Source organism: Carettochelys insculpta, chromosome 4 (genome assembly GCF_033958435.1).
Source record: "Carettochelys insculpta isolate YL-2023 chromosome 4, ASM3395843v1, whole genome shotgun sequence".
In the NCBI taxonomy this organism is placed as follows: Eukaryota; Metazoa; Chordata; order Testudines; family Carettochelyidae; genus Carettochelys; species Carettochelys insculpta.
In genome coordinates this window covers 66,162,193-66,177,988 of record NC_134140.1, presented here as the reverse complement: position 1 = coordinate 66,177,988, position 15,796 = coordinate 66,162,193, and the positions used below count along the sequence as shown (strand labels likewise).

Genomic DNA, 15,796 nt, shown 5'->3' with positions numbered 1-15,796 from the left:
TAGACTGTGTGTGATTGGCACAACTTTTACAAACTGCCAGACCAAACATTATTGGACTGAAATCAATTTTCCTTCTCCTGAGCATGGGAGTGCATGTGCGTGCTCTCTCTCAACTTTTTTCTTTTTTAATCATGTTTTTTCCTGAGTCTTCTCAAAACTTTTTTTAATGATCTTACCCCTAAAACGCCAATGTTACTTGTATGCTATACAATAGACTGAATTTACTGATACCACCTGTCAAATATTACACAAGATTTATAGCTTTCTCACCTATTGACCTTTTGGAGTTTAAACTTTTCTTTGAGTCTCAGCCCAAATGTAGAATTTTTTTTTTATTTGCAAATTTTGAAGACTAGAGATATCATTGGAATTATTTGTATAAAAGAGATTGCACATGCACCTTTAGAAGATCTCTTAATCTCAAGAACGTGGAGAAAGAAATAAGACCATAAAAATCACATTTTAAGCCACCTCCTCCCAATTCTTCTCCTCACTGGTATAGGAGAGTGTCAGAGTTGGAAAGTGAATATCCAGAGCAATGTTATGCTTTAATGATCTACAGATGTAATGCTGCCTGGGATTGCCACATATAAACCCAATTTAGAGTAGCCTCAAAGACATTGCGTATTATTCCAGGTGCATTCCTTAAAATATGTCATTTATGTTTCTATTGAAAAAGGCAATCCAAAACTATTAAATTATTTACCTTATTTTTGATGGTTTTCTCTTTGTTTGATATAATGCAGATGTAATTTTATATTGAGAACCTCATACCTATACTTCTGGTGACTGTCAAGTTATCCTCATCTTTGCCAGTATGATTTTTGTCAGGTAATCATAGCTTTGTTCTCCCTGTGAGTATCCAAAGCACAGATACTTTGAGCCATTGAAAAGGTTTAAAAGACAAACATTTGTAAGTACAGTATTGACTACAAAACCATCTTTTGATGCTGTGTGTGCATAACAATGAATCAATGGCTTTTTTATTTAGCCTATTCCTTGGAACAGCCTGGGTAAGTCAAGGCCCTGAAGCTATGACAACTTTATTTTGTGGTTTATTTTATTCTACTGATGTTTGAATGCTTTTAATACAGTGTATGTTAAAAAGCTTTACAAAGCAGCTCAAGGAAATTAATTACATACTCATGGGGAAGTAACTGTATACAACTGAAAGCTACAGCCAGGCATTATGCATTCAATGGCATTTCACAAATAGCAGTGCCAAAAACATTTCTGCAAATTAATCTGAGTTGATATTAATTTATTGGATCACTCATGGTTAAAATAATAATTACATCTATTTAATCTCAAAAACACTTCCTTGATTTTTGTGGTTGTAATGAATATAATGCTGACAATATTCATCATTGTTAAATAAAATATGCGTAAGAAAAACACCTTCATTAAATATGGTCTGCTGAAATCAAGTAATCATTTCACTGCAGCTCATACGTGATATTCTGACACTATTTTAATAGTGTGTGTGAAAAGTATGATAGAAAAATTTCTTACTTTGTCCATATCATCAGTGTTTGGTTCCTGTCCTGAAGACCGTTTATCAAGTATGGTGACACAGTGACCAATTTTTTGAGGCAAGTACAAACACATGAGGTTCTGAGAGACCAAGAAGTCAGAAAAAAAAAATATAAACATAACAGAAGCCCTCTTTGAGAGTGGTTATGTGCTGAGTAGGTTAGCCAAGGTTCTGAAGAGGTCAGTTTCTATCATAAATGAAGAACATAGAAGGCATTGCTGTAGCAGTGAACTAGAATCAGAAAAAAATAAAATCTTAGGATAACAAAGTCCCTTGAGATTCCACAATATGACAGCCCAAAGCAAGAAGTAACAGATAATATAAAGAATGGGTGCTTGAAGGAGTTTATATAGTCAACAGAAGTATTCCGATTATGAATGAAAATCATAAGGACTATATATAAAAGAAAAGTTGATTTCAGTTTGAAAAAAGTGGGAAATAAATAATACTTAACATAGTAAGAAAATATGACCTCTCCTTGTCAGTTCCACTAGGTCACAGTTTGTGAACAATCTCTCTCCTGCTGCAGCTCTTTCACTTTCTATAACACATTAAATATTTACTAGGCAGGAGAGAGGATGAGTGACTCTGTGTACCACTGTAATTAGGGCACTCACCTGTGAGCAGAGATGGTGGTTCCAGTCCCTGTTCTGATGAGCATTTATTATTTATGCAAAGAGGCCCAGTGGCTGAGACATGCCCATCACAGAACATGCAGTAGCCCAGAATTTAGGGTACTTGCATGGAATCAGGAAGACTTGAGTTCAAATTCCCACCTCAGATTATGCAGAGGAGGGATCTGAACCTGACTTTCCTGTATTCTAAAAACAGCATTCAAGCAGTCACCTGTTGAGCACTAGGACTTCTTTGGGCCATCCTTTGTGTGAGATAGGAGTGTTCAGAGTATGCCTGCTGGTGCCACAGTGAGATGGATGGGGGGAATGCCATCAAAAGTTACACACAGATTAGGTGCTGAGCTTTTTGGTGGTGTCATGATTTAGGTGGCTCTGTGAGTACCTGCTGATAGAAATGTAGGTGTCTAGAGTTTTAATGAAGAAAAATGAGGCATACTAGGGATAGGCAGCAGGTGACCAGCATACTTTTTTTTTTTTTCTTTCCCCAAATATAGTAGTGCTTAGGCCTTTTGAATCTAAGCCAGAAGGTCGGCAAACATATTGTGGTTGTGGTGGTTGGTAAACCTGTTACTCAAAATCTTGAGGTTATTTTGAGAATTTTGTTTCTTAGGCTATATCTGCATTGCACAACACTTGTGGCATGTAACTACACAGTACAGGGGGAGTCAACATTGCAGGGTATTTTCATTCAGTTGAAAGCTCTGGCATGGCAGTGGGAGAAATCTTGGCAATAGGGAGCTACCAGAGCCTTTTTCCACTGCCTACCACCTGACAGAGCTTTTTCCTATTGCTGGTGCCTTTCCCTTTCGGAGCCAATAATTTTATTTAATCATTCAAAGAGAATTTGTTATGATTCAGTATAATCACTCTGTGTGTGAATTAAGTAGGATAGTACCATAGAGTTACAAGGTTGATAAGCATTTACAAGTGATGAACGTGAATTGGGCATATCAGCAAAAGAAGCCTATAATAAACATACTACATGCTGGAGCCTGTACGTTTTCAACTTTGCCTTATTAGGCCTAAGTAGGGTTAATATAAGGAGTTGATCCAGGAATAACAATGCACCCATAAAGGTATTAAGTTACTGTAAAGAATGTGCCAAAAGGAAATGCTCGGGGATAGTATGCAACAATGCACCCATCTAGCCTGCCAGACAACTGATAGCAGAATATTTTGATTTTACAATCACTAAAGACTGTCATAGTGATGTGACTACATAATTACTATGGAAAATTAGGAGAACTCAGAATACAACCTATGAATATCAGGGCACTCCAAAGTTTATGTGTTGCCCATACAGATAAGGGGGGGAAAAAAGGAGAAAGAGGATGGAACCCTCATACCTATGTATAAAGTAGTAAGCGAGGTCATGAGAGAATAAAAAGGATTCCGTGGTTGGATAGGTAGGGAAGACTTGAGCAGGAAACTATCCCCTGACCCACTCTGATGACAACCTGTTGAAGGATCCACCCAATTCAATGATCTCTTGGGAGATGTAAGTATGAATACAGTGCTGACAACTTCATGAGCTCTCTCAAGATTTGTATATATTTGTGATTATAACACTGATTATCAGCTTGATCAGATTTCTTACACACACAATTTTTTTACTTGTAACTGTGTTTTATGGTCACTGTGTGCATTGTTTTGGTGCTTCTGGAGTTCTCCTACCTAAGGAAATCCTTCAGGGTGACTCTCACCTGACTGATCTTAAAACAGTTGCAACCCAGGAAATGGACTCACTCCTTATGGACACTGTGGTTTTATACAGAAGAATACTATTTTAGCAGCAACAAAAGGTATATTTGGGGATGGAGAAGACTCGGGCAGTGGGGAAGCAGCTGGACACAGTACTATTAAAAGTAATAGCATAGATGTGGGGCCACAGTGCTTGAACAATTAGTGAGACATGTAAATACCCACAGGATCCAGGGTACCACAGCAGTGCCTCATCTTTTAGGCTGCTATTTATACCCATGCTAGGGGTATGTGGCATATGTGTTCTACATTCTGTCAAAGAAACATTCAGCGTAGGTATACTTTTTGACCTTCTAGTAAAAGACCATTCCTAAATTGTGATAGCTCATAGGAGTCACATAAGAGTTGTTATTCCCAAGATGTATGAGCAAAACTCTTAAAAACAGGCTTCTACCATGAGTAGTGACAAAAGAATTAATAATTTATGGTGAATAGGAAAGTATGAGTTTAAAATCGGCTTCTTACAGACACTGTTGCTACTAAAATTGGTCACAGAAATGCTGGTGGAAAGGGAGCTTAAAAGGGGCATAAACTCAAGAGAGAGAAACATCCTAAATACAACTAAATGCTCAAAAATGGCAGTTATATCTGAGCTTTTCTTGAACAGCAATTAATCACTGAGACACAGGGATCATAAAAAAAAAAAAAAATAAAAACCTTTTTTTGGGGGACCAGGTAGAGAAGGTAGGATGCAATTACAAATTAGGTGGTGAAGACCTAGTATATTTTGCATTTTGTTAAATAATTGAATTCATTTTTCACAAAATCTTGCAAAAATTAATTCATATGATCCTGCATATGTATAGCTTTAGGCAGAAAAAAGAAGGAAAGCAGAGGGAAGAAAACAGAATTTAAGAATGGACAACCTGTAAATTCTTAGTTGTCTTCTAAATAATACGTACTTGGTAGATAAAGAATACTAGTACCAGAAGGAATCTGTGACAACTTGTAGCCAGGAGTTAGCATGTAGTAGAACACATGAATGGCCACAAAATTAGTAGACCAATAAGAGTGTGTGATTTGATGTAGAATGGAATGCACATGTGGTAACCTTTTTCAGAATATCTACATAAACTGATTTGTTCATGCGTTTTGGGGCTGGGGTCTTATACACATCTTGCTGCCCTTGAGTGAGATCAATGGTGGCCTCGTTTATACAACAGAGTTAGGTCAATGTAATGTAGCTTATGTCGACCTAATTATGTCAGCGTTTACCCTGTCATCCTTTCCAGGATCCTTGTTGTGATTCACAACTGGGGTTTTCATCCTGGATGGGATATGACAGCACCAAGGAAGGCAGCCCTCCAGGCTCCTGATTTCTGGCTACACAGCTGGGAGGCCAAATGGCAGCCAGTGAGAAGCTCCATCCTGAGCTGAAAGCCCATAGTTCCAGCCCCCTACACTGTTCCTATTAAGTTAATGGAAACTACTTCAAGTCAAGGGGTGCTTAAGTCATTGACCCAAGTTGTAAGTCATTGACCCAAGGTGCTTAACCCAGCATATAATGGAAACTACTTCAAGTCAAGGGGTGCAGTGACACCTCAGTATCCCTAGTTCCATCACCTGTGAAATGTGGACATGCCCTTACTGTAACTTTGCTGTACGCTGAAAAAGAAAATTGAGGGGCAAACCTGGAGTCATACTGAGTCTTTGGGAACTGGAAGGTTAATGTCTCAGGAAAATCCAAGCAATAGGAATACTGTCAGGTGGGCTGAAAAATTATAATCACAGGATGATTATAAACAGGAATGTATTGGACTGGCTGGAACAAGCAGAGATCAATGTTAGTTTCCATCTTATTTAATATAGTCATCAATATTTTGAAAGAAGAGGTAGCAGCAGGTGACTATAGTGCACAGATAAGTTTCCGTTGAGTTGTAGATGTACCTCTTTTCCAAGAACTGTCACACTTCCTTTTTATTAATACCCATGTTAGAATGTCTTGTCTTTCGTTCCTTCTGTTCAATTTGTACTTTTTCCTATTTGTGCCCAATTGAAGTTTGTGTCTCATTGCTTCGCCTTCACTGTTTTGTGCTATGTGAATAAAGCAATGCTGGATTTGTCTTCTCCTGTGTGTGTGTGTTCTTTCCAAAAACAAACACAAAAGTCTTATTGTGTGTGACATCACCTTAAGGCTGAGGTCAAGATAGCGCTCCAGGATACTGCTCAGAGTGACAGGATTCATGCCAGATAACGACAGAAACCAGAATTTCTAATGCATGCACTGAAGCATTCCCCTTATTGAATAAATCAGTGAAAATAATACTAAGCTTAATAAACGATGTTGCTAGATTTGCATGTTTCCATTGAAATTGGTCCATGGAATGCAATACACACCCACTCATGCAAATACACACCATATCTCAATGGTGCTTAGAATTTCCTCCAAATACCTGGCTTTATTTTGCTTTCCTCATCTTGCTTGTGTTACCAACTGTCAGTTCACCTTTTTTCCTGCTTGATATAGGGAAGTTAATTAATGAAAATGTTCTGGATGCATGGATTATCATGCCCAAGTTTGTTCTTGGCTCTTTTATGTGCTGGATACTTCACCTCCTTGAAGAGTTATCTGAGCCACTTAAAAAAATGTGATGGAAAAGGGCATTTGCCTACCTACGCTTTGCCCAGAGTTATTTTGTAGAGCTCTCCCTGTTTGAAAACCTGAGTGTGTGGTTTTTGTGGATTTAAAGTTGAACTACAGGTGAAAAGCTGAATACACACACCTCCAATGGCCTGATCACAGGCATAATACGGGCGCATTTAGACAGCTACTGAGTCACTAATTTTTTTTTTTTAAATATAAGTAGTTCTTGTGGATGGTCCATCTCCTAGTCCATGGTTGCCTAGGTCATGGAAATTCCTTTGCATTCCTGACTATAACTAACAGTACTGCAATTGTAAAACAATTTTATATTAAAACCTGAAAGGAAATGATATCTAAAGCTGTTTTTCATGCTTTGAGCTGATCCAGGCCTTTTGTACTCCACTGCAATCCTAGGCCTAAATTCTGTCGGAAGATCTTTTGGATTCTGTAATGATCTGCTGGTACTTACTGGAAAATAGTGTTGTGTGTTTTTAATATTTACATCTCTGAGAACTATTGGGTCAGACTATCTATCGTCTGTGAAGAGCATTCTGTTCCACCTCAGGCTTGGATCATGTTTCTATGATTACCTTGAAAGCTATAAACACTTTTTTTTTTTTTTTAAATAAAAGTTGGAATTTCTGAGTACAATGCTGCGCTAGGGAATAGATTCCACAGAAAAATGCAGGCTCTCCAATTTCAGAACACAAACATGCCCTAGCAACTGCAAGTTACATATTTATTTAACCATATGCTAATGTATTTTTAAAGGCATGCAAGTAGTCAAATTGAAAGTCATGAGATTGTGGCACAAAGACAAAGATCAATATGCTTGCAAATGTACATAGAAAGCATTACTATAACTAAGAAAGTATTATTAAATAATGGAATATAAATAACATTGCAAAATTAGTTGAACAGTAAGGAGCTTAATCTTTCACCAGCTTTAATCTAAATTTCACTCTATTAAATGGCATTTCCTCTACCTTTTGTCAATGCAAATGAAGTCATAATCAGGTTGCCCCTGTGTCATTGTCACTTGTCCAGTAGGACCTAGAATTAGATAGTGTATCAATTGAAAATAGGTTTTGCTTGCTGCAGATTAGTTGGATATGAAAGACTTTGTGCTCCATTACCCTGAACTGTTAAATTTCTGTTTCTCTCCACACTACACAGGCACATCTGCTACGATTTTAATGAAAGGCACATTCATTGATTTTATAATACGTAGATTTTTAATTGGTGCTATATCAAAGCTGTCATTCTTTGCATCTTGAAAAGCTACTGAGGCTTCACAGGCAATTCTGATGTCATCTCATTTTATGGAGCACTCTATTGTTCTGCTTGTCATTTTTAAAACAACTGAGCCATTTTCTGGAAGAAAGGTTTGTTGGCTCTGCTGTTGTTACTTCTCATCTGAAGTCATAATTCTAAACGACACAAAACTAATTCCAACAGTAGGTAACTCTAAGTCTAGTGTCACTTCCACAGGTGTAGCAAAAGTCATTCTCTCGGTACTAACCTTGCCCTCCAATGCAGTTGGCTACCTCAATGGAATGAGAGATTTCCACAGAGAGATGAACAAGGGGTCAGTGGGGAAAAATTAGGGAAGAGTGGATAGGCAAGACAAGATACAAATCTTCTCACTCACTTTCAGGAACTAGCTTGAGAAGTGTAATACAGTGAGAAGCTATACTACATTTTCACAGCAACTCCACACCCCGAACAATGTGAATGACTGAATGTTTCCCCTTTTAAGTAGAGCTAGAGAAAGAAGCAGTTAACGTGTTCCTGACAGCTCAGTTTCAGTGGAACCATTCTGTTAATAAGCAAAAACCAGAGCTACTACAGAGTAACCAGACTCCACACCGGTGACTTTGATCTCCTCCTGTTTTCAAGGGATCGATTCATAATTACTGTGTTTTTGACTGAGCTCTCTAATCTCTGCTAGAACAGGAAGACGTTTCCACAGGAGACCCTCAGCCTTCATAAATATTTCTTTATCTTTTAAATCTCTCCTCAAGGCTTCCATGTAGAAATGGGCAGTCTGGCCTTACAATATTACCAGGGGCTATGGCTTTTTGTAAACAGCAGAAGGTAGGCTTTGTCTATGCTAGCAAGTTCTTTCAGAAGATTTTTTTCAAATGAAGGAAGCTCTTTCGAAAGATCCCATGGAGCGTCCACACGCACACGCACACGCTCACGCAGAGCATTCTTTCAAATGTAAATTGAAAGAACATCGTGCTCCTTTCGACAGCACTCTTCCCCTCCCATTTCCGGAAGAGCACCTTCTTCCAAAAGAAAATGTGCGTAAATGCTCGGTGGGCCCTTATTTTGAAAAAGCAGTCCTCACGGCACCTGATATTTTTCAATCCCTGGCCCATTCTTCTGAAAGAGTGGGGGCTGAGTCATTGCTCTCTCGTGAAAGAGAAGATCCCTCTTTTGATCCACCTTTTTGTGTGTGGACACACTTTCAAAAGAAGCTCTGGAAGGGTTTGTTTTGGAAGATCTCTGTAGTGTAGACATAGCCATAAAGTCTTACTTTACTTACACGTGGTGACTCGGAGCACTTTACAACAAACAATACTATTACATTGAAAAAAGAGTATTCAGTTTAGATTTAAAAATTATAATTTTGATTTACTGAGTTTAAGAAATTTCCCAGAGAGGTCGAAACAGAAAAAGCCTTGCTTCATACAGGTAACATCCCTGTTGTTAGGATTGTCATGAGCTGCTAATGGACTATTGAAAGAGCAATTCTGAAATACATGGCAGGTTTAGTCCATAAAGAAGTTGCTGAAATCATAAGCAGAATTTTGAAATCTATGAAGTAAAACTACTGGAAGTGAATTAAAGATTTTAGGGAATTTATAAATAAGACTAATGAACAAGGAGTTAAAATAGTCCTAGCTTATATATGAAAGCAAAATTGTGTCTAAACTGCTCTTCAAAAGGTTATACAAAGTGGTAATGTTACATGTCTTTTTTTTTTTTTGTAATGTTCCATGAACAACTGTCCAGAAGTATAAGAGTTAAGATACATGATTCCATTGCACACCAACTACACTTCAGTTACATCTACATTAGCCCCTTCCTCTCGGAAGGGGTGTATTAATGAGGGAGTTCAGAAGATGATAAATGAGGCATTTCCATGAATATGCAGCACCTCATTAGCATAATGGAAGCCACATGCAATCTGAAAGTGTCGCTTTCAGAATGCATGCCACTGGTGTAGATGGGGGCCTTTTGAAAGGACTCAACTGGACCACAAAAGCTCCTTCTTCCTAAAACCAAATAGAAAGAAGGGGCTTTCGAAATCCGGGGGGTCCTTTTGAAAGGCACCCATCTACGGGGGGGGTGGGGGGGAGTGTGTTCTGAAAGTAGCACTTTTGGCTCATGTGGCCGCCATTATGCGAATGAGACACTGCATAATCATGGCAGTGCCTCATTAGCATCTTCCAAACTCCCTCATTATCATGGCCCCTCTGAAAGGAAGGGGTTAGTGTAGATGTAGCTTTTTAGAATACATAGAAACAGTTATCAGATTTCTAATATGCAAGTAATATTTTACTCATCTAGCTGCAAAATAGTTTTAGATGTCAGCTTATATAAAATAATTATTCTACAAGTCTTTGCTTTTCATATTTTTGATGTAAAGGGACTCAAATAGGATGAAAATTATTAATTTAATCAGATGTCTTCTCTTTCACAAAGCATACCAGAACCTGGACCTTGACCATCTAACTGATCGAAGTAAACAATTTGCATTTAAATTGTTCATCTTAAAAAGTTTTGTTTGATTTGGGCATGTACTGATGATGTAAGTTCTAGCTTTCTCAGTGATAGCATCTAAATATATAATAGTACTATAACAAGGCAATAATGCTTCTACTGGAGCATTTAGTGCCCCTCCATCTTCCCCCCGCCCCCCAGAAAATCCTGCAAAAATGCAATTGGTGTATTTAAAAAAAAAAAAAAAAAAAAAAAAAAAAAGTTTAAAAATAAGTCGTCATTACCTTTGTATCATACCTGTATCAGCTGAAATCCATTGAATCATAGAATACTAGAACTGGAAAGGACCTCAAGAGGTCATCAAGTCCTCACATCAGGACCAAGTACCACCTAGGTCATCCCAACAGATGTTTGTCTATCCTGACCACAAAAACTCCAGTGATGGAGAGTCTACAAACTTCCTAGGCAACTTATTCCAGTACTTAACCACCTGAGAGTTGGGAAGTTTTTCCTAATGTCCAGCCTAAACCTTCCTTGGTTTAATCCCATTGCTGCTTGTCATACTCTCAGAGGTTAAGAAGAATAATCTTTCTCCCTCCTCCTTGTAACAACCTTTTAGGTTATTGAAAGCTATTATTTTGCTCTCCTGTATTCTCTTTTCCAGCATAAGTAAACCCAATTCTTTCAATTGCTTACGGGTCATATTTTCTAGAACTGTAATCATGTTGTGGCTCTTCTCTGGACCATTTAGGTCTCACTTCTGCCTACAAGTCACAGTTCTTCATTGAAGGCAATGTAGTAATATTCTTATGCCAGTAGATCTTTAGGAGTGATTGTGTCTCAGAAGCCAACAGGCTAAGTTTGCTCCCATCTACCCAAGGGTAAATGGTTACCCAAGGTGCAAAGCATGGGAGAAGAGATTTCAATGACTCCCAAATAGCATGTCTGTCAACATTTTAACACGCACTCATTTGTACCAGGATAACTGTGCTGGTGTATATCCCTTTGAGATGGCCTGTCTTGCTAATTGTTCAAATTAGGGCCAGTCTTTGTATTTGAGCACGCACAAGTGTTAAAAATTTGCCCAGCTTTTGACTGGGCAATAAAAGATACAACCTCCCTACCTCCAAAAGCCTCTGCAGACTCCATAAATCACACAGCATCTGCATTTTTGTGCCAATGACCATGCCCATTAAAATGATCATTTAGATGAACAATCTTGCTATTATGAAAACATTGTTATTGCTTTAAAATAGAAGTATACACACTAACTTAGACATCAGTCCTGAACTTAAACAAATGAGTTAACTTGATGGAGTAATGTTTTCTGATCTGATACTTTAAATAGTTAGCTGTTTTCCAAAGTTATTTCTTCCTTTTTGTAAGCAACATAAATTTGTACTTTACCAAATGAAGGTTTAGTTAGTTGTAGTATGATGACGTTTAAATTAAAAATCAAGGAAATAATGATGTATATCCTTGAAGTACAATCAATGCATTTCTACTAATAATTATGCTTCATTCAGTATATTACAGTCCACAGGGGTCCATACACCTAATCCATACTTAAAATATTCAACACTCGAGAATGTACACTTTCTCTTGCTCATTCTCCTCAACACCACCAAATAATCCCACATCATGTGACCCAGTTTCTTAAAATTTGTTCAAATTGCAATCACATTAAAATCTGCTTCATTTGACTCAATCAATCAACTTAATTCAAGCTAAATTAAATGTACAATATCACCACTAGTTGGGACTATACATAAGTATGTGTGTGCTTATAAATAACTCTTATGTTATCACACGAGAATGTCTGCTAGCCTACCTTTTTACATTTTTAATTTCCTTCCTGTTATGCATGTTGTATCATTTATGCTTTTTTATTGCAGAGCAAAACTATATCTGATATGTTTAATATTCTTACAGAAAACAGCAATAGAATGACCTTGAATTCTGCTTTTTAATGTCTGCATTGTAGGAATCTGTGTTTGCTTCTCCGTTTGCTTGCCTTTTAAAATAAATAGGAAGATTAATTAAGGGAAATCTCGTTTGTTCCACAATGCAACTACCACACTTAGAGAACTTAAAAATAGGAATGTTTTGGTTGATACTAGAGAAGTGCATTGGGAAGATAGTACAAAAGCCTTATACACTAGGATGTGCTCTAGTCTTTTCTGTTCCGCTCTTGATTCATTGCTCTCTCGGTAGCATGCACTATACAAATTTTAGAAAGCCCAGTTCCATAGTACTCTGGATGGTAAATATATCCAAAAAAATTCTGGAATCAGTTTTCTTTCTCCACCCGGCTATCGTCGGTACTGTTTCTTCAGAGACTTTGCTGACCCCTAGGCTCCAAATTAGATGCCTTATTCTAGATAAATAATGAATTGTAATAATCGAAATCAACTATATTTCAAACTGTGAATAAACTTAGGTGAACTTTTACTGCTATGTATCTTTAATCTGGAGAATGTTAGAGTGTTAAGACTTGTATTTTAAAAGAAACCTGTGCCAAAACAAAAAGTAATTGGGCAACTGTGCAAAGGGAATCCCCAGCTCTCTCAATAAAACAGTGAATCTTACATTGCAAAATGAAAGTGAAGTCTAGTAACACTCCTGTAACTCACTCATCTCAAAGGTATAAATCACAGGCACTCAACTGTCACTGAAAATGAAAAGGCTCTTGGAAATTAGACATTTTGAGGTAAGTAAGGCTGGAGAGGCAGCAATAAATGTGGCTTACCCCTGCGACCCACGCATTTCAGCTGTGCATGGAAAAACCACTTGGGTCACGTTTGTGCTCTCCGTTTCCCAGCCGGCAGGGACTCACCTGAGCAGAACTGCAGCTTCCCACAGATAAAATCCCGACATAGCAGCACGACGGTGTCTAACCTTGGCCATGGTAGTACGAGGCGTTCCCAACCGCAGGAGCAGACGTTCCCAAGTCATGGAGGATGCAGAAAGAGTGCCAAAGAAATGTGGTCAGTGTGGAGAGCTGTTGGAGGAAACTGCCGGGACTTCAGCACCCTGGAGAACTCCCCGCGGCCGTGCAGCACCTGTTACCCCTCTAGTAGGGAAGCCTTAACCCCGGGCAGTTATTCACCGGTGTCTGGCACTCGGCCGAACATTTTCTTGGGCTGGCTGGAAGCCAGCTCGGTAGGATTTGGATTTTTCATGGGAAGCAAACGACGGCTCCAAGAGCGGCAGAGCAGAGGAGGCAGATAGCGCTCACCTTCCCCTCCTCCCTCCAGCTCCCGTGGGAAGCCGGGCTCCAGCCCGCCACATTCCTGAGCCACTGGAACGCTAGGACCAGCTGCGAGGGAGCGCTGGGGAGGGTGGAGACCAAGCCCAGGCCATGGGCTGCCCACAGCCACTCAGGGGAGCTCCCAGACCGACTGACAGCCTGGCTGAGCAGCACTGCAACCTAGCACAAGAGATGGGTGGCGGGGGGTGGAGCGAGGAGAGGCTGATTCTTCAGGCTCGTGTGTATGAGAGAGCGCGAGCGCTACAGGGCAGCGGGGAGCTGATATTTCAAGGCTGGGGGTGGAGACAGGGAGAGGATCCCAGGGAAGGAGATTCTGTCTGATGGCGCATGGCGGTGGGGAGCAGTGGAAGATGTAGAAGAGGATGAGGAACTGGTGCCGGGGGGCGGGGGGGGGGCTGCTGAGCCTTCCCAAGGCGCTCTGGTGTGGGGAAGAAGTGGCCGAGTCAGGGATGGAGAGGGTCATTCTACCCCCCCACCCCCTTTTTTTGGTTCTTTTCACGTACTTCAAATTCAATGCGAGTATCGGAACGGAGCCGGCTGCGCGAGGTGCTGGCCGAGCCCCGCTCAGATTAGAGGCTTGTGAAACAGCGGCTGCCTCTGTAGCGTGGTGGAGGGGAGAGGTGCGAGCACTGGGCCGTGCGTGCGGAGGAGGGCAGCGTCCTGGCGGGGGATGCCCAAGGCGGAGGGTTTGGGGAGTGCCATGAGCCTGCGCTGGAAGGAGTGCCCCGGGACAACAGGTGCGCAGCGCCGCTGAGCGCTGGGCAGGGGGGAGGGGCTCCGAGCTGCGCAAAGTCTCTCTCCTGGCGGCTGCAGCGTTCGGTGGTGGTTTCCACCGTAAAAGGAGCAACTTGCGAGGGGATGGGGATGGGGATTATTTCCTCCCAGGCGGTGAGGTGGGGAGAGGGAACTCTGGAGCGAGGAAGGCGTGAGGGCTCCAGGAGGAACAAATCTAGGAAGTGAGAGAGAGTCTGAACGGAGGAGACAGGTGGGGGAGAGTTTAAATGGGGGCCACATCTGCGCCTGTGACTGAACCTCTGTGGAGGACGGGGTGGGAGAAAGAACCTGACAAGGGGCGGGGCGGCTGGGCTGGAGCTGGGCCGGTGGCGCAGGGTGGGTGAGGTGTGTGTGGTTTGGGGAGTAGGGGCGGATCTCTGTACCAACAGCCAGACAGGCGACTGGGTTTACTGTGGGGGTATGGAGGGGGCAGACGAACATGAGACAAGGAGAAGGTGGCGGAAACACAGGGGGAATGGGGAAGAGACCAGAAAAGGGAGAAGAGGGCCAGAGGAGCGAGGGAAGGAAGGTGTGAGGAGAGAAGACGACAACCGCCCCTGGGGTGTGGTGGGGGGAGGCACAGCATAGAAACATGAACAGGCTGAAAATGAGGAAGGAGGGAAGACACGTTTTTAGTCACTAGAAGAGATGGATAGGAGATGATGGAGTAACCACGTTTCAGTTACATTATTAAAAGAGGAGTAAGATAAAAGGTGCTGTTCAGCTTTAAAATCCTCCTTGTACCCTCTCCTCAATTCTTTCTCGGTGCTTACACCTGTGCCAGCTATCACCAGTGCAGTTGTCCCAGCAAGCACCATAAAATAGTCATAACTTCTCTCTCATGGTTGAGGACTGATTTGTGTCTCACCAAGCTCCCACGTACTTTGGGTTAGGAGCACTGTTGGGGGATACCCTAGAAAGTTATCTGCTTAAACTGACTTTTACCTCCATGGTTTCTTTAAAATGTAACAGAGAAATAGGAGGATGGAGAAGCAGGAAGCTTGCGGATCCTCTGTCATAAACCCACCAAAATCTTTTATTGCTGAAAGAATTGCTTTACTTCTTCATGCCAAGGAAACCTTTTCTTCCAAGCTCTCTCCTGAAATGAATGTGCTGTGTTGACTTGAGTTATAAAATGTGTGCACTACATTTTCAGAAATGTCACATTTGACTTTTTTCCTAAAATAAACATTTAATTAAGCTATTTCTTATTGGTATTGGTTAGCTCTAGAACCTTGTGCAATTCTGCACTTAAATTGCCTGGCTTTTCCCAAGCAATTGAAGTAGATGTATTTTTTTTTTTAATTTTAACATTAATAATTAATATTCCTACAATGGAACTTCTAGGATAAATAGTGTTATAAATTAAAAGTGCATTACGTATGTATGGCAAGAGGTAGTTGGACCATACCCATGTTCTCCATGCCCCACTGCCTTGTGGGTTATCCTGGAAAGGAGCAAGGCTAAGGGAGTAAACCCTGACAGAAAATCCGGAGGGGAGTCCT

The 15,796-nt window shown here is 40.6% G+C and overlaps 1 protein-coding gene across 1 annotated transcript in view; it reads right to left on the bottom strand.

The window, feature by feature from the left end:
* Nucleotides 1-13,153, bottom strand: part of GLRA3 (glycine receptor alpha 3) — a 130,363-nt gene extending 117,210 nt beyond the window's left edge. The window contains exon 1 of the mRNA XM_074991865.1: nt 13,083-13,153. Within this exon, the coding sequence (XP_074847966.1) occupies nt 13,083-13,153 (71 nt within the window). The remainder of the gene's footprint in view (nt 1-13,082) is intronic.
* Nucleotides 13,154-15,796: the final 2,643 nt, after the last annotated feature.